This window comes from Podarcis melisellensis (assembly GCF_964234715.1).
Source record: "Podarcis melisellensis genome assembly, chromosome: 5".
Classification (NCBI taxonomy): Eukaryota; Metazoa; Chordata; class Lepidosauria; order Squamata; family Lacertidae; genus Podarcis; species Podarcis melisellensis.
The window spans coordinates 80,053,501-80,076,247 of record NC_138537.1 but is presented as its reverse complement, the minus strand read 5'-3'; the positions used below and the strand labels follow the sequence as shown (position 1 = coordinate 80,076,247).

Genomic DNA, 22,747 nt, shown 5'->3' with positions numbered 1-22,747 from the left:
ATGAATGATGCATATTATACATATTACATTTGTTTGTTTATCTTAACATTACATTGGTAAAAACAGGTATATTGCCCTGAGTGAAAAGCGATGGAGGAAAACGATAAGAAACATCACCGCAAGAGACATAGTGGGCCAAAGGCTGGCAAGAAAAGGAAGCGTCATTTGAAAGATTTAGGGCTTGAAGATGAGGAGGATGCCCGGAAAAGAAACCCAAAGGCCTTTGCGGTCCAATCTGCAGTCAAGATGGCCAGAACTTTCCACAGGTGTGGAACTGCTAGACTTCGTTAGCATACTGATTTGCTCCTCCCTGTTAGAATGCTTTATTCTTACATTTAGCGTTTTCAGCTGCAGGTTGTGTTCTTCAGCTTAGAATTTGTAACTGTATAACACTCTGAGCTGTCTTCATATATATTCACATGATAGATCTCTCTCCATTTTGGTATGATGTGTTTTTTCTTAATCTATATCCTGTTCTTTAGGGAAACCAGCTTTTTAGCCTCACAATAATCTTATGAGAACGATTACGCTGAGTAACTAGCTGATGACTGTCCACATCTAGGTCCACGAGTTGCAGCCAATCTTTTAGTTCTCATAGTGCTGTATAGGACTCCCAAATCATTTCCATGTAATTTTATGGGACTCAATGCAATCCTGATGTGAATGGATGTAATTAGATGGCATGAGATAATTTCCTTGGATTCTAGGCTGTGGTGGTACATGCAGGGTGGGGGGAGGAATTTGAGGATGGGTGAATCTTTGGTCTGAACAACTGCTGTTATTCTTGGTTTTCTGTGTGGCAGGGCACTTGTCCTGTCTACTTTGTAGCTTACAGTAAACATTATTATTAAAAACAGGACCCAGGATTTGAAGACGAAAAAACATCACATTCCAGTGGTTGACCGCACTCCATTAGATCCTCCTCCTGTGGTTGTGGTTGTAGTTGGCCCTCCGAAAGTTGGAAAGAGCACCTTGATAAAATGTCTTATTAAGAATTTCACCAGGCAGAAGTTAGTTGAAATCCGGGGTCCTGTAACAATTGTGTCAGGTAAGAACTGACGCACATAAACAAAAGCTTATGTACATGTCTGTGTTTGGTTTATGTTTAAAACAATCTTCAGTTCAGACCTACTAACAGTTGGATGTTTTTAAGTACTGTTGATTTTCATGGAAGAAAATGGAAGTGCTTACTGAGTTCTGCTGTTTTGAAATAATTGTGGCTTTAAAGTACATTACTTTGACTGGACCATGCCCTACATAAAAAAATCTATACTTAAAAGCTTGGGAGAATGGTACAGCTTTTATCTAGTGCCTGAAAGTTAGACTAGTTGAGTGTTCTTGGGGAGTGTCCACAAATGGGGTGCCACCACAGAGAAGGCCCATTGGCCCTTTGCCTCCTGCTGCATTTTGGATGGGAAGAAGTACTTGGAGCCAGGGCATCCAATGATCATGAATAGACAGGTGGTCCATATTTGTCTGAAAAGCAAGAACATAATTAGAGGAGTGAAGTGTGCTGTACATAATCATATGTGCTATAAGAAAATTTGAATAAACTAAAATCAGCCAAAATCACTTTAATTTCCCTGCTGGCCTATCTGATTTTGACAGGAAACCAATTATCACAGGGTAGTGTGATCTGATGTTCTCAATCAATGAGCTGAAAAGTATTGTCACACTTTTAATGGTAGTACTAAAATCTGTCATGTTTTGCTCTTCACCTTTGTTTACAGGTAAAAAGCGTAGGCTTACCATAATTGAATGTGGATGTGATATTAATACAATGATTGATCTAGCTAAAGTTGCCGATCTGGTGAGTTGTATCAGTATATGACGAACTTTTCTTGCTATAAAACAACATATGCTAATTATAAACTTGGGAAAACATCATACACTAATTACAAGATGGATACAAGTCAAACTGTATATTTCTTTAGAGCTGAGCTCTATAAGTAGTAGTTATACACTGCAATTCTATGTGTGTGCTTAGAAAAAAGACCTATTCAGTGAATAAATTGGACTGATATACTGGATTAAGCATATTTTCTTTGAAAGAAGGAAAATGTTTACTATGCAACATGCACTTTATTTGATTCAGGTGACCCATTCTTGATAGTTGGATCATTATACAGATTCTTTTCTTTATTAAATTCTCAATATATGCTGGTAATGTTCTGAAAAAAGTAAATTGAGAATTTAATTTATACTGAGCATTAACTTTTTCCAGCTCATTGTTGATCTGCATGTTTCCCCCCTGACAGTTTTCTTTCCATTTCTCAGGTTTTAATGCTCATTGATGCCAGCTTCGGATTTGAAATGGAAACATTTGAATTTTTAAACATTTGCCAGGTCCATGGCTTCCCCAAAATTATGGGTGTTCTTACGCACTTGGATACCTTCAAGAATAACAAACAGCTCAAGAAGACTAAAAAGAGATTGAAGCACAGATTCTGGACAGAGGTTTATCAGGTATGATATTGCATCAGTGGCTCACCCTGTGAGTTGAATGTAAAACATTTAGAGTTGTAGGTAGTGAAGCTAGAAGGCTGCATTGTACCTCTTCAGTGTGTTTCTGTTACAATTTCCTTTGGATCCTTCCTGAAAATTTGTCCTTTATATAGTTCCATATCCATTCATGGTTAAAGTCACAAATTTGGATTTGGATTTTAATCTGGAAGATAATTATCTACAGTTTTGTGTAATGAACTTTCCACAGTTCAAATGAGTTTTCAAACCCAGCAGTGCACTGAAAAACATGGCAAGATAATGTTTGCTGCAGTTTGTATAAATTGTGCTTTCCAGAGAGTGCAGGCCAAGTGTATGGATCACAGGTGGGGAAACACACAATGTGATATCCAGAAACATTAGGGGGAAAGAGATTGTAATTCAACTTGGGGATGCAGTCCTGGTGGCAATCCTGCTGGTTATAATGGCCATAGGTTAGCATAACATGCTTGATATGCAGTTGGGCTTCTCTTTCTCCTCCTGGGGGGACTTCAGAGGTGCATTTTTTTGCTTTAGTTAGCCATTGTTCATTTGGTCATCTGGCATGACAAACTGTGGCCAGTACATAGCTCTCCCTGAAATTCTCAGGAAGCTGAATTCCCCCGTCAATATACTTGAGGTGCTTTTTCTTCTTATTGTGCAAAACTGCATCATGTACACAACTCTGTGTTTATTTTCAGAGGAAATCACGCTCATGCTAGAGAAACAGTGAAGTGTAGTGTGTTGCTTCAGTTGTTCTGTGAATTATTCTCTTAATTTGTCAATTTAGGGTGCCAAATTGTTCTATCTCTCTGGGATGGTACATGGAGAATATCAAAAACAGGAAATTCACAACCTGGGGCGCTTTATTTCCGTAATGAAATTCCGTCCCCTTATGTGGCAGACATCTCATCCTTACGTACTAGCAGACAGGTAATTCCATACCACACACCCCTCATTTCCCCTGTTTCCCCCCCAACACTCTGCAATGTTGTTAGATGACTTTTTATTTATTTATGTGAAAGTATTGTGGATCTTTCCTTATATTCTGTAGGATGGAAGACTTGACAAACCCAGAAGATATCAGAGTTAATCCAAAGTGTGACAGGAAGGTTTCACTTTATGGTTACTTAAGAGGAACGCACTTGAAAAACAAAAGTCAAATACATATGCCAGGTTGGATGCCACCACTTATTTCTTATTTTTTAGTTCTTGCAGCACTGTGTCTTGTTAACAAAGGACAGCCTTGTATTAAGAATAATACAATTTGCACATACATTGTTCCAATGAAGTGTACATGGAGCTCTTTTTAAAAGACTATGTTCCTGCAAACAGCTGTCTTCCAATCAGCAATATTTTAGGGCTTAAACATTGCCCCCATATTGCAGATTGGAAGACTGAGGCTGTAATCCTATACACACTTTCCTGGGAATACTTGTTGAACCGGAAGTCAGGCATTTGGTGTTGCCAGATGATTGCTGTGAAACTCTCCTCCAGAAGAGATTTGGCAGGCATCCTTGCTTTTGACTTTCAGGTGTTTCTTGAAGACTTTTTTTATGCTTACAGGCCTATGCAGTTGTTTAAATTTTTTACTGAGTAGCCTGTTACTTTAATTAATATTCTATATTGCTTTTAAAGTTGTATTGTAGCTGCTATTTAAGTAAATATAGAAAATACAGAAAAGTAAAAAACAAATGTGGGAGATATATAATTAAAAATTGGGGTTTGTTCATATAGGCATTTTGCCAGCTGGGCTCATTTTGCCAGTCTCTCTTCATGAGATTCCTGTACCTTAACAAGAAATAAAAAATGTGGTAGGAAGTCTCATCCATACAGTACTTCATTGACACAAGATCACTAACACAGTGAAATCACTGTGGTCATTTCGCTGCATGCGTGGTTAATTTTTTAGCAATTCCTACTTGGACTCCGTTTTGATTTTCTGTACTTCTTCTTATCTAGGCGTTGGGGATTTCACAGTGAGTGATATCAGTTTCCTGCCAGATCCCTGTGCGCTCCCTGAACACCAGAAGAAGCGTTCCTTAAATGAGAAGGAGAAGCTTATTTATGCACCACTGTCAGGTGTTGGGGGCTTAGTTTATGATAAAGATGCAGTTTATATCGACCTTGGAGGAAGTCACACACATAAAGAAGAAGAGGTGAGGGTTAATTCTTTAGCAGCTGGTAATGTAGTGTTAATTCTTGTACAGTACTGAAGCCAGTTGTATGTACCCCTGACAGACTTCTCTCCCCAGCCTGCTTGATGAGGTGTAATCTCTTGGCATAAGTACCACTATGGTCTCAGCTAACTTACGCAAACAGCAAAAGAAGTATATTTAGAAAATAGTTGCTAACAGAATTTTGGTTTGTCAGGAGGAAACAAGACCAAACCATGAACTAGTCCAGAGCCTCATCTCTACGCACTCCACTATTGATGCCAAAATGGCGTCAAGCAAAGTGTCTCTCTTCATGGATTCCCAACCTCTAGAGACTGACATTGACAACCAAGGGTAAGTTGATAACCCTTGATTACCAAGGGGGCAGTTGAGAGAATATTTCACTTATTGCTGTTAGCAGTTTTAGTCAGCCTAGCAAGCAGATTTTGATGAGTCCAAAAAAGTTTTTCTTTTTGAGGGTGGGGAACTGTTTATGGCTCCGGAATCAATATTAAAATCCTTTGCATGGGGTCCCCATGCTTAAGAACCGCAGCACAAGGGTATTGGCAGCTCTTTGTTTTGGAAGTCTCCCCCTATTTCTCCTTTCCACCCCGATGTTGGAGGTGGAGAAATGACATTTGGGGAGTTTTCAAAGAGCAGCATTGGGAGGGAGAAAGGGATCCCTTGTGCAAGGCGCATTCTTACTGCCCACCAGCTGATGGGTGACTGGGGCTTTTCCTTGCTCCAGTAGAGAAACAATCAGGAACTGATGTTAAGCTCCCAATTGTTCCTTTGAAGCCTCATCCTTACCTGAGCCACCCCCGACAGAGCGGGTGAGTGTGGCTTTCCAAAAACAGCCTCACAAACCAAATTTGACCTATGGCCTGGAAGCTCCTCAAATATTCTCTGCAGTATGCTTGTTTTCGAATGGTTCATGATACTTGATTTTTGCTTCTTTTGGAAGTCTGTTTGAGATGCCTAAAGAAGAGAAGGAAACTGACCCACATACTGGGAGGGTACGTCGGAAGGCACTATTTGAAGACGAGGAAAAAGAAGATGGTGGAAGTGATGAGGAGGAAGATGAAGAAATGTCTGAGAGTGGTAGCGATGGCGATGATGAGGATGGGCAACAAAGTGATGAAGATTTCCCAGATCCGGAGCTGGCCCTGAGATCTTCCAAGCGTTTTAAAAAAGAACCTAAACAAGGAACCCTAACAGAACTTCCAGCATTTGCTGATAGCGATGACAATCTTGAGATAAGTTCAGGTGAGGAAGAAGAAATGGGCCTTGATAGGGACGGGGAAGATGGAGAAGGAGATGGACAAGAAAGCGAGGAGGAGAGAGTTGCCGATTCTGAATCTACAGCCAGAAACACAGATTTATTGAATAGGTCTACATGTGGTGAAATGGACAAAGAGGAGAGAAATAGCAGAAATCTGCGTAGAAAGGTGGCTGCCGCTACAGATTCTGGAAATGGGACAGCAGAAGAAGCATCAGCATCTGAGATGGAAGAATCATCTGCGGAGGACAAAGGAGAATCAATGGAAGATTCTGATACGGAAGAATCTGACGGGGAAGATTCCCAGCTGCAGTGTGCTGGAGTTAAAACACAGGAATCAAAGTTTGACAAAAGCGAGGATGATGTTGAAGGTCTGTTGAAAGAGGAAGAGGAGTATAAAGAAGCCTCTGACTTTTCTCTAGATACAGTTGGTATGTACACACTGCTCTCTTGGCATGTTTGGCATGACATTCAATTGAAATTGCCCACCTATCGTGTTGTTCATTTGCTAGTAAAAGGAGCTGTGCTACTTAGGAATTATGATGGTCTGCCAATCATTTCTGTAGCATAAATGTAATTCAGTTTAATTGCTCTTTTGTATTTTTGTTTTCATATTACCTTGCTGTTTTCTAGTGGAAGAGGATAAAACTGTAGGTCTATGTGCCCGAGAATAAGTCCCACTGAGCTGAATAGATATGTATAAGATTACCTTGTGAATCATGGGTTGGATCCAGACTAAGTTACTTGCCCTTAGGTCCCATTGAAATCAATTTGAAAAGTTAGTCATGACTTAATTTAGGCTGCAATCCTAATCCCATTTACTTGGGAGCAAGTCCCATTGAATTAAGTAGGTCTTACTTCTGAGTAGACATGGTTGGGTTTGTGCTGTTAGTCTCAATGATCACAATGTGTAGTCTCAGTGATCACAATGTGAACTGTGGGCAACTAATTTGCATACCTACTTAGTCTTAAGTCCTGTTGAATTCAATAAGGCTCACTCCCTGCTAAGTGTAGTTAGGACTGAAGCCTCAGTTTGGATCCAGCCCCATGCATTTGAGAGGGGATTAAGAAAAAGTGAACTCACATAGGAACTGGAGAAAGTAAAGAATCTTTTGGAGATTAATAGCAGCAGGGACCATTTATATTAGTGGTAGAATGAACAGCTGCGAATCCGAGCAAGCATTGAATCTGCTCAGTTAAAGAAACCATGTTGTTTCCCCCCCCCAGGTGCGCTTAAATGGAAAGAAGGCATTACTCATAAGGCAGCTGAAGCATTTCTGAGGCAACAACAATCGGCTCCCAATCTTCGCAAACTTATTTATGGAACAGGTATAATAAATACACTGCATTCCCTTATACAGTTTAAGAAAAGGGACTAACAGAATGGGTTGTGGAAGGAGAGAGAAAAATAACATGTTAATCATTTGTGGTACATTGGCTGCATGAAAGAAGAAAAGGTCGAACTCTTTCCCATCTTATGAAAGCTGCTCTGGTTGGTCCTAGAATATTTATTTGCAACCAGGCAACCAAGTGTGGTCCCTGATAGGCTTTCTGGGTTCTAATCTGTGTCCTTCAACACAGTTGACCAGCTTCCCAGCAGTTGGCTCAGCCCAAAATCAGATTGTTGGAATCAAGTTTCAAGTTCTTAAGAGGTTATTGACTATTTTGTAGCATATCTACCACGCTGATGATTAAGGGCAGGTTACTTCTTCAGCAAACAATAACACAGATTGAAATTATGAAGCTTGGCAGGCTATAGTTGGAAAAGACAGAAGATACTCCAGTGAGGTGGATCAACTTAGGTGGATCAACTTTATAACAAAAGCAAGAAGAGCAACTAAGATGGCGTTACTAAGTGTTGATTATGATATAATATTGCTATGTTTATAGGAGAAGAGACATGGAATTCAAAGAATAAGAGTCAAGATCTTTGTCATACATTTTGTAATAGAGGATACAGTGGTACCCCGGGTTACATACGCTTCAGGTTACAGACTCCGCTAACCCAGAAATAGTACCTTGGGTTAAGAACTTTACTTCAGGATGAGAACAGAAATCGTGCTCTGGCGGTGCGGCAGCAGCAGGAGGCCCCATTAGCTAAAGTGGTGCTTCAGGTTAAGAACAGTTTCAGGTTAAGAACGGACCTCCGGAACGAATTAAGCACTTAACCTGAGGTGCCACTGTCTTTATTTTTCACTGCACAAAAATAAATTGCCTTTCTCTCAAGCTCTCTGGCATATTCAGAGGACTAGAAGAGCGATGGGGCTGTTTCTCAGTTGTGCAGACATTTTCACTATGCATCCTAAACCACTGGACAAGTGAGTGGGTGGGGGGGATGTATGTCAGTGAACATTCTTCTCACCAGAGGACAAGACCCATTCAGTCCTGGGGAATGGATTTGTGGATGCTTGCCCCCGACTACTTAAGCTTGCACCCTAGTAATGAAATATTACAAGATGCAACATTCCCAGGGCTTCCTTTCAAAGTATAACTGTGAAGCACTTCTGTTTTTATTCAGTGGCTGAGGATGAGGGGGAGGAAGATGAAGAAAACAATGAGCTTGGAGGGTTGTTCCGCATCAGCCGTCCCAACGAAGAATCGAAGCGAAAAGCCGATGCTCTTGACTGCTCCAAATTTCCTGTGGAAACCCCACGAGATTGGGACTTAGATGAGGTGCTTACTGCAGATTCTGTAGATTATATCCCAGATGCTGTATTCATAATAAGACAGTGCATAGGGTATATGCTCACTTGCTGGTATCAGTGGAGGTTGGGAGGAGCAGAAGTGGTGATGATGGTAGAAACATAACTTACCACTCGCACAGATTTGAGGATCTTTGCGAATTGTGGATTAGACTTGCAAAAAGAGAGGAGTTGGAGTTTGGAAAGAAGCAACAAGCAGTAGGGTGGAGATCAGTAGGGAACTAATCTGGCAATGTTTGGGGAGGATGGTTAAGGAAGGAGTGGCAGTATTTGAATTGTGCAGGCATTTTTTTTTGTTTATGTTTGTCTATGCTGGTCATATGGAAGGATAATTTTTAGGGCAGGTAGTCTTTTCTGTGTGGAAGGGTGCATAGACTAAGAAAGCCACTTTGAGGCATGATACTGCAGATCCAGGTATAGGCAAACTCGGCCTTCCAGATTTTTCGGGACTACAATTCCAATTATCCATGACCGCTGGTCCTGTTAGCTAGGGATGATGGGAGTTGTAGTCCCAAAACATCTGGAGGGCCGAGTTTGCCTATGCCTGCTGTAGATTATTTGATGCCTCACTTACATGTTGAGTATCCAGTTTTGCTGTACCTGATAGCCCTTTGTTATTGAAAACACAGTGGCCAGATCTTACTTTCATGGCTTCCTTGAGAAATATGTGTGTTGACTGTATTCAGCAAACAACAATAGATTAGAAATATTAAAAATGTTTTTATATGGGTGGCTCAGATGGTTGCAAATGGTAAAATAATTGCTGCTACACTGGGTCAGTTCTATAATTAATGTGTGTTTGCAGCAGAAAACAAGTTTGCTACTCTGCCTGCAGGTTATGGACAGTATCAGAGACTGTTTTGTGACTGGAAACTGGGAAGCTGATAAAGATGCTGCAAAACTGTTGAAGGAGGATGGTAAGTTGGAGCCTTTTCCTTTGCTAGTTGTTCTCTTGCTAGCTGGAAGAAAAGGTCTGAGCTGCTATGGGGGAACCTGCTTCAGGGCCAGCTTTAGTGGATAAGAGCTGATGAAAATATGGGTTTCTGCGGGGGGGGGGGAGTTCTGCATGTGGAGACAATGCTGAAAACTGTAAGGAGGGTTTGGGAGGGACAATTTTGTGTGTGTAGAAAAACAGTATCTGGGAGATGGTTTGGGAGACCTGTGGAGCAGGAATGGGCTCTGGAAATGGCTGATTTCCTTTATTGGAAGATTTGAGTGCCAGTGCCCTCATCTCCTTGTTTTAGTGGAAGACTTCGTATAGCCACTGAATGTATGCACATAGAAGACAGAGTACAAAAAAGCCCATACATTTATGTAGTGTTTTAACTCAGTCTGATTTTATCAGGAAGGGCAGATAATCAGTCCAAGCAAATATACCACCTCCCACCTGCCAGTTTTTCATGTCTTATGAAAATATCACAAATGAAGGGACCATGGGGGCTTGGGGTGGGTGTGTGTTTAAATGAAAACACATTCAGATGCATGCGTAAAATTTATCGATGATGAACAAGCTGAAAGATTTACTGTACAGGAGAAACTAAGGCAGAAAATATTAATGATTTTGCTGATGTTTATTTTTTATAGAAGAATTATATGGCGATTTTGAAGATCTTGAGACAGGAATTGTACATAAAGGGAAAGCAGCTGATCAAGGAGATGAAGTAGGTTTGAGAGAATTAACTGTGATTCATTTGTTGAACAGGTGTTCAAAACTAGGAAGTTAAAGATTCTCTTGTCAAGAGAGACCCAAATTCTTCAGCAAATGTATGATGCAGATCATGGGAATTTGAAAATATTCAGCATATTTTTTCTCGGTGTTAGCAAATGTGTATTTGTTCTTTGTTTGCAGTTTATGAGTGTCACTGCATCTCTTCTGTGTGGGACTCAGAGTTACCTTTGAACTGTTCAGAGCCCACAACTTTTTCCCTACAACTTTTTCCTTACTTTGTAGGATATCAGCAGCCATTTACTATGTAGCTCATCTTCAGCTCTTGTCAGAACTGCTTAAATTCTCACATAAGACACTTGTCAGGTGGATTACAGTGGCAATTTTTTAAAGGTTTCACAGACACTATAAACCCAATAACATTTATCTGTCGATGATGCACAGATTGAGTTTGAACATTTTTTGCCGTTTTGACTCCTTGTTATTGAGGATCACTAGTTAATTACTTGAATGGGCAAGCCATAAATTTTGATCTTTCTTAGGCCTTAGGTCTAAGTTGAAAACAAAAAGCTGCAGTATTAAAATGACTTGTAATTTTGTTCCCTGAGGACAAAACAAACACACAGAATAAAGCCCTCTTCTCCCCGCCCCCACCTTCCCCATTAGGCATCAAGCGAAGAAGAGAAAGAGAATAATAATGGGAAAGAGGACAAATCTGGTGAAGAGGAAGAGGAAAAGAAGAAGCGCATGGATAAGAAACGCAAGCTGAAGAGGATGTTTGATGCTGTGTATGACGAAGGAGATGCCACCTACTTTGATGACCTAAAAGGGGAGATGCAGAAACAGGCACAGGTATAAATTTCATACCCGATCGGGAGCTTCTGTAGCTTAGTAGCCAGAACTGCAAGACTGAATTAGATCAGACGGACTTCTGAGTAGACATGGTTAAAAGGTTGAAATATGGTTCAGGATATCTCTGGTTTGAATTTCCCCCTTTTTCCACAATTCTAGGTAACCCCTGCATGTCATCTTCCACCCTTATTTATCATAAGAAAAATAACACAATGTATGTGAAATTATTTGAACTCTCCAACAAGCACTCTCCAGCTGTAAGGCACTAAGTATTATACAGCTTGATGGCAATGTTTTATAATTTGAATGAATGTGTACATTTTCCTTCTAGTTCATTAACCTGTACCAGGAGGCTCATAATGCAAATGTTTATTATTGTCATTATTGGTTTCCAAGTATTTTTTTGTCAGTTTAATGGATCTCCCAATTGCTTCTGTCACACAGCTTAACCGGACTGAATTTGAAGATCAAGATGACGAGACCAGAGTTCAGTATGAGGGATTCCGGCCTGGAATGTATGTACGGATAGAACTGGAGAACGTGCCATGTGAGCTGGTGCTGCATTTTGACCCACACTACCCAATTATCCTGGGTGGCCTGGGAAACACTGAAGGAAATGTGGGATATGTGCAGGTATGCAGTTGCAACACTACATTCTCCTTTATGGTGCAGAATTCTTTTGTGTCTCAGTTAATCACCTCCTGTGTGACCACATTTCCCCACTCCCATACTTCTGGGTTAGGGTTGCAGCACTTGCTTATCCCACTTTTCAGATAATTATTGTCCCGCAATGCAGCTTTCCTCAAGGAGAGAGGGATGCCATGGCATCAGGCTTACCAACTAAAAAGGCAATATTTGCAAGGGAAAGTGGGTGGAGGGAAGGTAGAGGAGGGAGATTCACCCATCAGGTCCACAAGAAAGCATTTATCTATATTTGGGGCTGGGCTGATCTTTTCTTACTTGCTTATTCAGTGCCAGAGCAATTGAACTGAGTGTGGAAGAAGCTCTCATAAGGAGATTCTTTGAGCAGTGCCGCTCTTCTTATCTCCATGGAATCATATCCAGCTGTTTCTTGACATGAATGGCATTCCAATTTGCTGCTACATAACAATCCTCCGTTTTTTTGCCATCCTAGATGGCTTTCTATGTGCCTCCAGATTCCTTGCCTGCATCTTCTTTCTGCAGACCCTTGTCAAAGTTGGTTCTAGAACATAATTGTTCTGCCAAGGCTGCCAGCCCTTGTGGGGAATGTCTCTTCTGCTCACAGAAGGGCTATCTTACACCTCATGATAAAGATATTCATGAGAGATTATACTCAGCTCACAGCTAGTTCTTAGGCAAGACCGCAGAACTTTCATTCCATTCAATGGTCCTTTGTATCAGTCTCTTTGAGGATGAAAGTTGCAAAATATTCTATGTGTTTCCTTGACCCCTGTTATCATTTTCTGTTTCCAAGGGTTCTCAAAACACCAAGCACTGAACCACTCACTGCATTTTATATAGTGCAAGGTGGCCTCAGTACTAAGACAGGATAAGGGACTGCTGAAATAATTACTGGCATAAATGTAGGAGTTTGCTTTTGATGAAACATCTTTGATTTTCCTCAGATGCGCTTGAAGAAACATCGTTGGTATAAGAAAATACTTAAGACTCGCGATCCTCTCATTTTCTCATTGGGCTGGAGGAGGTTTCAGACGATCCCTATGTACTACATTGAAGACCATAATGGCCGTCACAGGCTGCTCAAGTATACACCACAGCATATGCACTGTGGCACAACTTTTTGGGGTAAGAGCAAACTCTCTAAAGCAAACTCTGCAACTTCCCGGCCTCAGGAACAGCACTGGTAAAGCCACCTAATGATGATGAGGAATTGTTTGAAGCTTTATGTATGAGCAGTGGTGAAATTAGAGGGGGAAATGGAAAACCCGCACCTCTGCCTTGTTTATAAAATTTACAGGGCTATAATGAGATTGACTGAGCCACAGTCAGGAAAAAGGGTTTGCTATTTCAAGGCATGGATTATGTCTTGTTTACCTAGCCAGGGTGTAGGATAAGAAATCATCCCTGGTTCACACAATGGTAAGCCAAGATAAGGGAAACTTGATAAAAACCGAGATAAGTAGATACTGGCAGCCATGCTGGGGGAGGAAGGGGGAGCGTGTGAGTCAAGCTTTGAGCCAAAAACAAATTTAGTTCATAATAATAAGGCAAAGCCATGGCTTAGCATGGTTTTTTCTTGTCCTGGATCCCTATGTATTGTTGGGTTGTAATTCACATAATCTGCGGCCAGCATGGCCAATGATCTGGGCTGATGGGATCCAGGATTCCAACATTATATGCAAACCCAAAGTTGAGGAAGGCTGGTTTAGTGCTACATGTGAACCTGGCCACCGTGTTAAGAGCCAGGTCCAAGAAAGCTTCATATTTCTTTACCTTAAATCATGCTCCCTTGATTATTACTTGTGCCAGGGGGTTGATATACAGTGGACGCTCGGGTCGCGAACGTGATCTGTGTGGGATGCACGTTCGCAACCTGTGTCTGCGCACGTGCAGGTTGCAATTCAGCGCTTCTGTGCATGTGCAAAGTGCGATTTAGCTATTCTGCGCATGTACAACCGCCGAAACCCAGAAGTAACCTGTTCTGGTATTTCCGGGTTTTGGCGGTCTGCAACCTGAAAAAACACAGCTGTAACCCAAGGTATGACTGTATTAAGAACATTACCTCAGTTTTGAAAGGAAGCGTTTTGTATTTGCTTTTAACTCCCTAGTTTGCCCTGGGTTTTACTTCTCTCACTACGTTTTTAAGAGAAGATATGCACCATTGAACCATACACTGAAGGTTTGGGTCAATCTTGTTTGTTAGGTCCCATCACGCCACAAGGAGCAGGATGTCTGGCAATCCAGTCAGTGAGCGGAGCAACAGTAAGTATTTACCATGGATGGTTTATAGTTGGCCTAGGGTGCATTGCAGGGGGTGGGACTAGATGACCCTCGGGATCCCTTCCAGTTCTATGATTCTGTTGGTGGATTTATTTGTGAAGTGTGCAGGACGGCCATATGGATAGATAAGTAATGTAGGAAATAAGATACAGTACTCAGCTTCTGCTTGCTAGGGCAAGTTCCTTGGTGAAATGTTTCCATTAGTCAAGAGAGGGGGAGGAAGGGAGGAGTTTCTCCTGTTGCATCGCTGAGTTTTGGACCAAGCAGAAGCAATGTGTGAGTCTCATTGTATCTGTATGTTGCGTGAAGCCAAGTGCGATGTGAGAGGCCCTCTTCTCCCCCAGCTTCTCTGGTATGCATACACATACAGTAAGCCAACCCAAAATTTATAGACCCATGAGCAAAATAAATGAGAAATGGAGATAAGCACCCTGAAACCTGCACTTTCCAATGTGTGTGCACGCCCCACCCTGTCTGCCTGCATGTGTGTTCGTACATGGGCGCACGTGGATAGCTTATAACAAATACAAGCAAGTCTCTGTGCTTTATATTTCAGCCTGATTTTCGGATAGCTGCCACTGGAGTTGTGCTTGACTTAGATAAGTCCATAAGAGTTGTGAAGAAATTAAAGTTAACCGGTTTCCCATTCAAAATTTTCAAGAATACAGCATTTATCAAGGTATGTGTTTGAGCAGTAGGAATGTTGAGGACCCTCTTGGGGGTCAGCAGAGTAGTAGTTCCGCCGCCTTCAGAATTTTGGTGTGTGGGTCCCACCACCACCACCACCACCAAAAAGCTGCATTTTCTGTGGCAGCCCTTGAGTTGTGGAATTCCCTACCTATAGAAGTGCATCTGGCACGACCAATATGCAGCTTTTGGCAAATGCAGAAGATGTCAACCTTTGCTTGTTGACACCTGAGATGCATGTTCTCAGGACTTGCCCTATTCCTGCAGCTTTAATTTGTTGTAGCTGTTTTTAAATATTTAATTATAACCCACCCTGGAGTTGCTAGTGAAGGGTGGAGAGTACATTTAATTACTGCTGTTGTTATTATTTCAAGAGGCAGCATACCTCTTAATGCCTGTTCAGGGAAGTTTTTAATATTTAACGCTGTATTGTTTTTAATACTTGATTGGGAGCCGCCCAGAGTGGCTGGGGAAACTCAGCCAGATGGGTGGGGTATAAATAATAAATTATTCTTATTATTACCTAGGCTGCCAGCAATGGTGATGAACTATGGCCCTGTTACATCTGCCCCTAAAACATCTGGCTGGCTTCTGTTGTGCACAGGGTGTTATGGATCCTTGGCCTGATCCAGCAAAGCTGTACCTACCAAACATGGTAGCCAGGATCCTGACTCTTTGTCCCTAACCTTTCCCTACAGCCCTCAACTCCGTTGAAAGAATAGCAAAAGCTTCATGTGCCGGGTGACACCCAATGATCTTGAATGCGTAATGGATATTTTAATCGCCCAATGCATGTTTCCAAAAGCCTTACGCAATTTCCCTATTAAGGCAACATCTCCTGTGTTGCCTCCTTGTGCCTCCGATAAGGACCTTATTGAAATGTGTTGGTCATTTTCCAGGACCATTTTGAAGTTGCTCCCCCACCCCATACCTTTTAAAAACTTCTTTGTGTTTTCAACTCCTTTGGGAAGGAGCTTTTTTTATCTGTCATGCTCCATTTTGAACTTCAGACCCTATCTTGGAAGTCAGGTGGGTGATTCCTGGGTGCTATGACTCACTCAGTGGCTCCATTCTTTGCTGTTATCTCTCTTAGGAGACAGTTTGGAACAGGCACCTCCCACAAAGACAGTATCTTTCCTTTTTGAAATTCAAAGTCTTCACCTAGCTCCCTTTTGTGATGCAAGCGTCTCTTTTCAGTATGTTTTTTGAAGACAGACAAGAAGTCTAGTATGGTTGTTTTGCAGTGCAGGTAGTCCTTCCATATCAAGTGATCCCATTTTTTTTTTTACATCATGTCTTCCAATTTTCTTAGTATTTTGATATGGAATGACCCTCCCGTGTGAGCTTCAAAATCAGTTAGGGCCAATAAACTGGGTTTGAACTCAATGAAATGGAGCCTCCGTAGGTAAGTGGCTCCTGCAGAGTGTTAGAAATTCAGATATATAATCTAATCACCAAATGGCTTCTTAAACCTAGACTCTGGTTGCCACAATGGAATGTCTAGGTGCCATCCCCCCCACTCCCCGATGGGATTTTATTAGTATTATTACCCATTGCATTACTATATCGTTTTATATTTTAAAGACGAAATCTCAAAGCGGTTTACAACACATTCAAACAAACCGGAATAAAACTAATTCAGGTTTCAAGGGAAATATTTCAGATCCTCCTCTAAGTGACATTTTGTCCGTCCCCCCCCCAGTTGCCAACCTGGTGTCCAGAGATCGTCATCTGATTGCAATTGGACGCGCACCAGTTGCAAAACACACCTGGCACCTGGCTAATTTTGAGCACTGCTCCTGTGTCAAGAGGATAGACCAGCAGCCTGTTCTGGACAGGGTTGCATGCCCTCCAAAGGAGTAGATCAGGCACCCCCAACCTGCGGCCCTCCAGATGTTTTGGCCTACAACTCCCATGATCCCTAGCTAACAGGACCAGTGATCAGGGATGATGGGAATTGTAGTCCAAAACATCTGGAGGGCCGAAGGTTGGGGATGCCTGGAGTAGATCCATAGCTTGGGGGTACTCCTGCATACGTACTTGTTAGAGGCACAAATGACATATGTGGCTAGGAGTTTCTTTGGGACATAGGAAGCTGTCTTATACCACGTCCATTGGCCCATATTGTTCAGTATGGTCCACAATGATTGGCAGCAGCTCTCCGGAGTTTTAGACATGGGATTTCTCCCAGCCCTACCTGGAGATGTTGGGGATTGAACCCAGGAACTCCTGCAGGCTTTTACAACCTTTGTCTGGTGTGCCAGCTATGACCATGTCTGGACTGGGATAACTTGGGCACTGTAGCCCATGCCTTTGTAACATCAAGGCTGGATTACTGCAGTGCGCTCTCCGTAGGGCTGCTCCTCATGCAGAAGCTCCAGCTGGCACAGAACGCAGCAGATGATGGGGGCAACATACTGTACCTCTGTTTAACCATCTGCATTGGCTGCCCACTTGCTCCCCTATCAGGTCCAAGGCTCTTGCGTCAGTATAGAAAGCCCTGAGCACCTTGGGTGCAGGATCTCTTAAGGCCTGCATGTGCCCTTTTATCTCTGCTCAGTCACTGGGTGAGCGCTGTAAGTTGTGGCTTGTCTTACAGAGGCCTTGCTGTGTTAAAGAGCTCACTGCTTGTCCTATGTGGAGTGGAGCCCAGTCCCAGCAGAGATCTGGCAGGCATCCTCACTTTTGATTTTCAAGCGTCTCTTTCAAGCAGGCCTTTGCAGCTGTTGAATTTTTGTGATAAGTCAGTCACTAATGATTGTATGGTTCTAAATCAAAGCTTTGCAAACTTTTCGTGTTAGTGACACACTTTAGACGTGCATCATTTCATGTCATGGTAATTCAGTCTCACTATTAAACCAGAGGTTAAACTAACTCCTTTCCAGCCCCAGAAAAGGAGCATGGGAAGTATTCACACTGCGGCTGACACACTAACATGTCACAACACACAGTTTGGAAAGTTCTGTTCTGAATGGTGCTTTACGTTTTAATGTTGCACACTGCCCCAATATGATATGGTGGTATAAAAATAATTCTATTAATAAATCAGTAAAGCATACAGAGCAAAACAAAAAAATTCCTTCCAGTAGCACCTTAAAGACCAACTAAGTTAGTTCTTGGTATGAGCTTTTGTGTGCATGCATACTTCTTCAGATGCACGTGTATCTGAAGAAGTGTGCATGCACACAAAAGCTCATACCAAGAACTAACTTAGTTGGTCTTTAAGGTGCTACTGGAAGGAATTTTTTTGTTTTGACTATGGCAGACCAACACGGCTACCTATCTGTAACTGCATACAGAGCAGTCATCTGGCTGTCTTCCTCTGTTCCCCAAGGCCTCACAGAAGCCTACACAGCTTTGGTATGGAAGGGTGCTTTTGGTGATATTTCAATATTAAGCTCAGTATGAAGTTTTTCATTCCTACTTTGTTTCACGTCAACATAGGGGATGTTTAACTCTGTACTGGAAGTGGCCAAGTTTGAAGGCGCAGCCATTCGTACTGTGAGCGGCATCCGAGGTCAGATTAAAAAAGCCCTGCGGACACCCGAGGGTGCCTTCCGAGCCACCTTTGAAGATAAATTGCTAATGAGCGGTAAGTGGCACCTTCCAGTTGCTTTGCAGGATGATTTTTTCAGGAGCCTTTCTTTTCAGGAATTGCCAAAGGCGAGGTTGCGCCCCTGTCATATCTGTGGAATGAATTGCTCAGTCATTTCTGAGAGGGCAGGTTTCTCAAACTCTCCTGTGCCTCCTTTAATGTAAAAAAGCTCTGCCCTCTAGTGGTGATCAGTGAAGTTGTCACACCAGGCTGGTATTTCTGATCATAGTTTCAGTGCACCCCCCCCCCCCGCCCCTATAAAAAAGTCTTGGTAGCAAGGGGTCAGTTTCAGAGATGCTACATGTGTTCCTTAATTGCAATAGTTGTAACAATACCGTTCTGATTTTTACATTTATAGTAAGAGGCAAACTCAATAAAGTTACGTTTCTGCTTTGGGCTCTGGATTGCTGTCGTCTTCATGACTGTCGCAGATATTCCTGTGGTGGCAGTTGGCGTGTTCAGCTTCTGTACAGGGCTACAGTTTGGTATTTTACTGTGTGACAGTAGGACCGGGGTCTTACACATAACAGCAGAGTGAGGTGGTAGAATGGGCTATACCACCTTCTGCTGGGAAAACCTCTGTGTATGTAGAAAACTAGTGGTACAGGGCAAAGGTTGAGCCAGAACCTGATGTCCTGGTTTTGTATTGTGTTCTACTTTCACATAAGGGAGATTCAGAAGCGACCTTCTCCTGCCACTCTTCTCGTCTCAGGGCTCCGTTGCCTCACTCTGCTTCCAGGTCTAGGAGGGGAACCCCTTGAGATGCAAAGCTGTCATCCAGATATGTGGGCCTGGGGTTCACCTGCAACTCTGCAAAGCTTGCCTCCTTAAAACAGTTTTAAAAGCTTAACCAGTTTCTTCCCTTTCCAGATATTGTTTTCTTGCGGACTTGGTATCCTGTCTCCACCCCAGCCTTCTATAACCCAGTAACTTCCTTGCTAAAGGCTGTGGGTGAAAAAGACTCCTGGGCAGGAATGAAGACAACAGGCCAGCTAAGGCACGAGAAGGGCATCAGACTAAAACAAAATAAAGATTCTCTTTACAAGGTAGGGGTTGTATGTTGTTTCATGTCAAAATATGCATAGATTTTATCTTGAATTGCCTCTGATCAGCAACACTCAATAGCAGCACTATTAGTGAAATAGTGGAGGCTCTGAAAACATACTGAATGTGCAGTGGCACAGGGAATTAAGCATAGTCCTGACCTTGTAAGCTTCCCCAGTCCACCATCTTTTTTTCCACCTCTGTCATCTTCTCACTCTTTCATTGAAAGATTAAATAGGACAACTCTGCTTTCTCATCTCAGAGTGGGGAGGAAAAGCCCTATTGTGTGCCTCTTTCCTTAGTAGTATAACTTACCCCAGATTCATGAGTTTGGTGCTATGTTTGCAGAGTTGGTGATTCCCATAGAATCAGCGTTGAAAGGGACCCTGAGGGTCATTAGTCCAGCCCCTGCAATGCCGGAATATGCAGCTGTCCCTTATGGGGATCGAACCTGCAACCTTGGCATTCTCAGCACCATGCTCTAACCAGCTGAGTTATCCACCTGGTGATTTTGTGCCTGAGATTCAGGATAACCCTGGGGGAGGACCTTCTCTGATTTCACAGGCCTATGTAAAGCGGGGTTGGGCGACATGTGCCCCTTATTCCAGATGAGGTTGAACTACAACTCCCGCCAGCCCCAGCCATTAGCCCTGCTGGCTGCGTCTGATGAGAGCTGGAGTCCCAACATGTTGAAGTGGAAGGCACAATCTCCCCACTTCCGATTAGTAAAGTATTCCAGCTTTCAATTTATAAAATTGCCTTCAGCCCCCTTGCTAGATATGCGGCAGTACATAGAACAGGATTCTGTCTGTCTGCAACAGTTGTGACTTCATTTGATCTGTAAAATGATGATGAAGTCTGTTAATGAGATCCTGTTTTTGAATTACGTTTATGCTAAGGGAGCCACAGCAAGGCAGTTCCCTCCTGCATTGCTTAGATAACATAAATAGAGCTCACCCAGCGACTCTTGCTCTTGTCAGTATAAGCTAGTTGTCATCACAGGGAAAAATGACAACATGAACTCCTCCTACATGGCCAAGGATTCAGATATTACATTTTGGTTGGGAAGGAGCTGTGAACATAAGCCAAGAGATTTTATTTGCCTCTTTTCCTCATACTTATTATAATGCAGAATGTAATGGGCAAGTTGGAAAGCAAAATGAATGTTGCTGTTCAATTTACATTCACTCTTTTTTATTTTAGCCTATAATGCGAGAAAAGAAACATTTCAATAAACTGCATATTCCAAAAGCGCTTCAGAAGGCTTTGCCATTTAAAAGCAAACCTAAGCTTCAGGAAGGAAAAGGAAAAGTCACAAAGGACAAGTGGAGACCAGCTGTTATCAGGGAGCCTCATGAAAAGAAGGTAAGTTGTTTCAGGTTTTGTAATAATCCTTTATTGGGTTCAAGAACCACTTAAAAATAGCAAGTTCTTTCTGACTGCTGACCAATAATGGTGTTTTTAGTCCTCATTATTTTTGCTGTCATTTACAAGGATTACAAGTTATTCACAACCTGCAACACAGATTTCTAATAAACGTCAATGATTCCTTCCCATAAAAATCAACAGATTTGTCAGGAATTTCCCTGAGATGTGGATTGCATCTTAAAATTGGACTAGGACAGTGTTTCTCAAACTTGGGTTCGCAGCTGTTGTTGGACTAGAACCCCCATCATGCCTGACCACTGATCCTGCTAGCTTGGGATGATGGGAGTTGTAGTACAACAACAGCTGGAGACCTAAGTTTGAGAAATACTGGACTAGGATCTGGGAGACCAGGTTTCAACCCCACACTCAGTCATGAAGCCCGCTGAATGACTTTGTCCTGTCCCTCATCCTAACCTACCTCAGGATAAAATGGAGCGGGTGGGATGGCCATGTAAGTTGTCTTTTAAGAAAAATCCATCCATCCAAAATTTCTCAGGCAAATGGGCCGCTGTGGTTGTCTTGCATCCATTTCTATGGCCAAGGGAGTAAAGGGACTTCCAATTTGTTGTAGTCCTCCAACGTAAGGCAACTTGACTTGTAGCTTTCAGGATAGTTAACAAATAAAAATGTACCAACTGGTATATGACTGCCATGAATCTTAAAGGCCTGCTTTATGCAGCACAGTGGTTCTCAAACTTTTTTTCTCTGGGCCACACTTCCAGAATAAAAATTTGCGACTCGCGCCACACCAATTTTTGTTATTGATAGGAAATACACTGAGAAACAAAATGAAACAATTCCTTGATTTATAACATAGCACACAGCTGCTTTCTAAGCTGATCATGGGACATCGACAAAGTACAAAACAATGCAGCTACAGCTACATGAGAACATGAATCATTCCCACAATATAATATTGGCGGTCCTGGAATCTTCCCACCGAACTTGCCATCCTCTCCTGCCACACCCTTTGAGAACCACTGGTGTGGTGTGTTTGATCCAAGAAACAGTGGATACAGTTATCAAGATACAAATTGTGTTAATTATCCTAGAGGGAGATGGGTGTGATAAATGGAACACAACCAACAGTTCTGTTTGATATAGGAATCTGTTTGATATGAGAGGGGGAAGTTCCTGCTTATGTCATTGCTAAGATTTTGATCTTCCTCCCAGAAGTGCATGTGCTGATTTGCATTGCTGTAGCTCAGTGCTAGTGAGTAGCGTTTTAGTGCTGGATCTCCCTATCTACAGCAATTAAATCCTGGGAAATCAGCCTTGTAATGTGTCAGTTCTTGCTCCCAAAGTTCGATATGTACATATCACACGTTGTTCATTGTTTTTGTTAAGATTGCAGCACTTCTGTCTGCTTTGGGTACGGTACACAGTTACAAGCTGAAGAAAGCCAAGGTGAAACATCGGCAGCAGCTTAAAGAACGTCTCAAAGGGAGGCAGAAAGAGGAGGAAGAGAAAATAAAGAGGCAGAAAGAAGCAAAGAAGAAGCTCTTTCGCATTATTGGACAAAGGGAGAAAAAGCGGCAGAAATCGAGCCTGAGAGGATCTGCTGAAAGGGAGAAGTGAGTTTTCAGCAGCCACCTGAAGGAAGTGAGAAGACACTTTACCCTGGAGTGCCCAGTTAAGAGCAAGACCCAAAAATACTGTTAATAAGGTTCTGGACTCCAGTGAACTTGCCTTGGAGGAGAAAAAACAATGACATTGTCATTTGAAAACATCAGCATCAGATGTAAATTATGGTTTATGGTGTTTACCCTGCAGTATGCTTCCGGAAGAAGTGAAGGTGTCACACACTTTGTGGTCGCTGATCATTCATTGAAGTATTTTACATGTGATTATTTGGATGGGATTCATTTACGATCTTGAGGTTACTCAAAATAATTTTATTTGCTGTTAGTAAAA

The 22,747-nt window shown here is 42.2% G+C and overlaps 1 protein-coding gene and 1 long non-coding RNA gene across 2 annotated transcripts; one reads left to right on the top strand and one right to left on the bottom strand.

The window, feature by feature from the left end:
* Positions 1–64: 64 nt before the first annotated feature.
* Positions 65–22,549, top strand: BMS1 (BMS1 ribosome biogenesis factor). The gene is made up of 22 exons (XM_081913464.1): positions 65–266; positions 858–1,048; positions 1,731–1,810; positions 2,278–2,466; positions 3,272–3,414; positions 3,536–3,657; positions 4,444–4,640; positions 4,855–4,991; positions 5,602–6,347; positions 7,144–7,245; positions 8,435–8,589; positions 9,454–9,535; positions 10,203–10,279; positions 10,951–11,136; positions 11,581–11,769; positions 12,744–12,924; positions 14,003–14,061; positions 14,636–14,758; positions 18,211–18,358; positions 19,232–19,407; positions 20,609–20,770; positions 22,181–22,549. Exons 1-22 carry the CDS (start codon positions 91–93, stop codon positions 22,409–22,411), a joined length of 3,852 nt encoding a protein of 1,283 aa, XP_081769590.1. The 5' UTR covers positions 65–90; the 3' UTR covers positions 22,412–22,549.
* Positions 1,255–7,134, bottom strand: LOC309371231. Its single transcript, XR_014168945.1, has 2 exons — positions 6,626–7,134; positions 1,255–1,476 (listed from the first exon to the last, which is right to left on the bottom strand). It is a non-coding gene; the product is annotated as an uncharacterized lncRNA (long non-coding RNA).
* Positions 22,550–22,747: the final 198 nt, after the last annotated feature.

Excerpts from the sequence above, each read along its gene's own strand:
- BMS1 (XM_081913464.1), top strand. The coding sequence starts at position 91 with ATGGAGGAAAACGATAAGAAACATCACCGCAAGAGACATAGTGGGCCA. Across the intron at positions 3,415-3,535 it reads CCTTACGTACTAGCAGACAG|GATGGAAGACTTGACAAACC; the intron begins GTAATTCCATAC and ends TATATTCTGTAG. Across the intron at positions 9,536-10,202 it reads AAAACTGTTGAAGGAGGATG|AAGAATTATATGGCGATTTT; the intron begins GTAAGTTGGAGC and ends TATTTTTTATAG.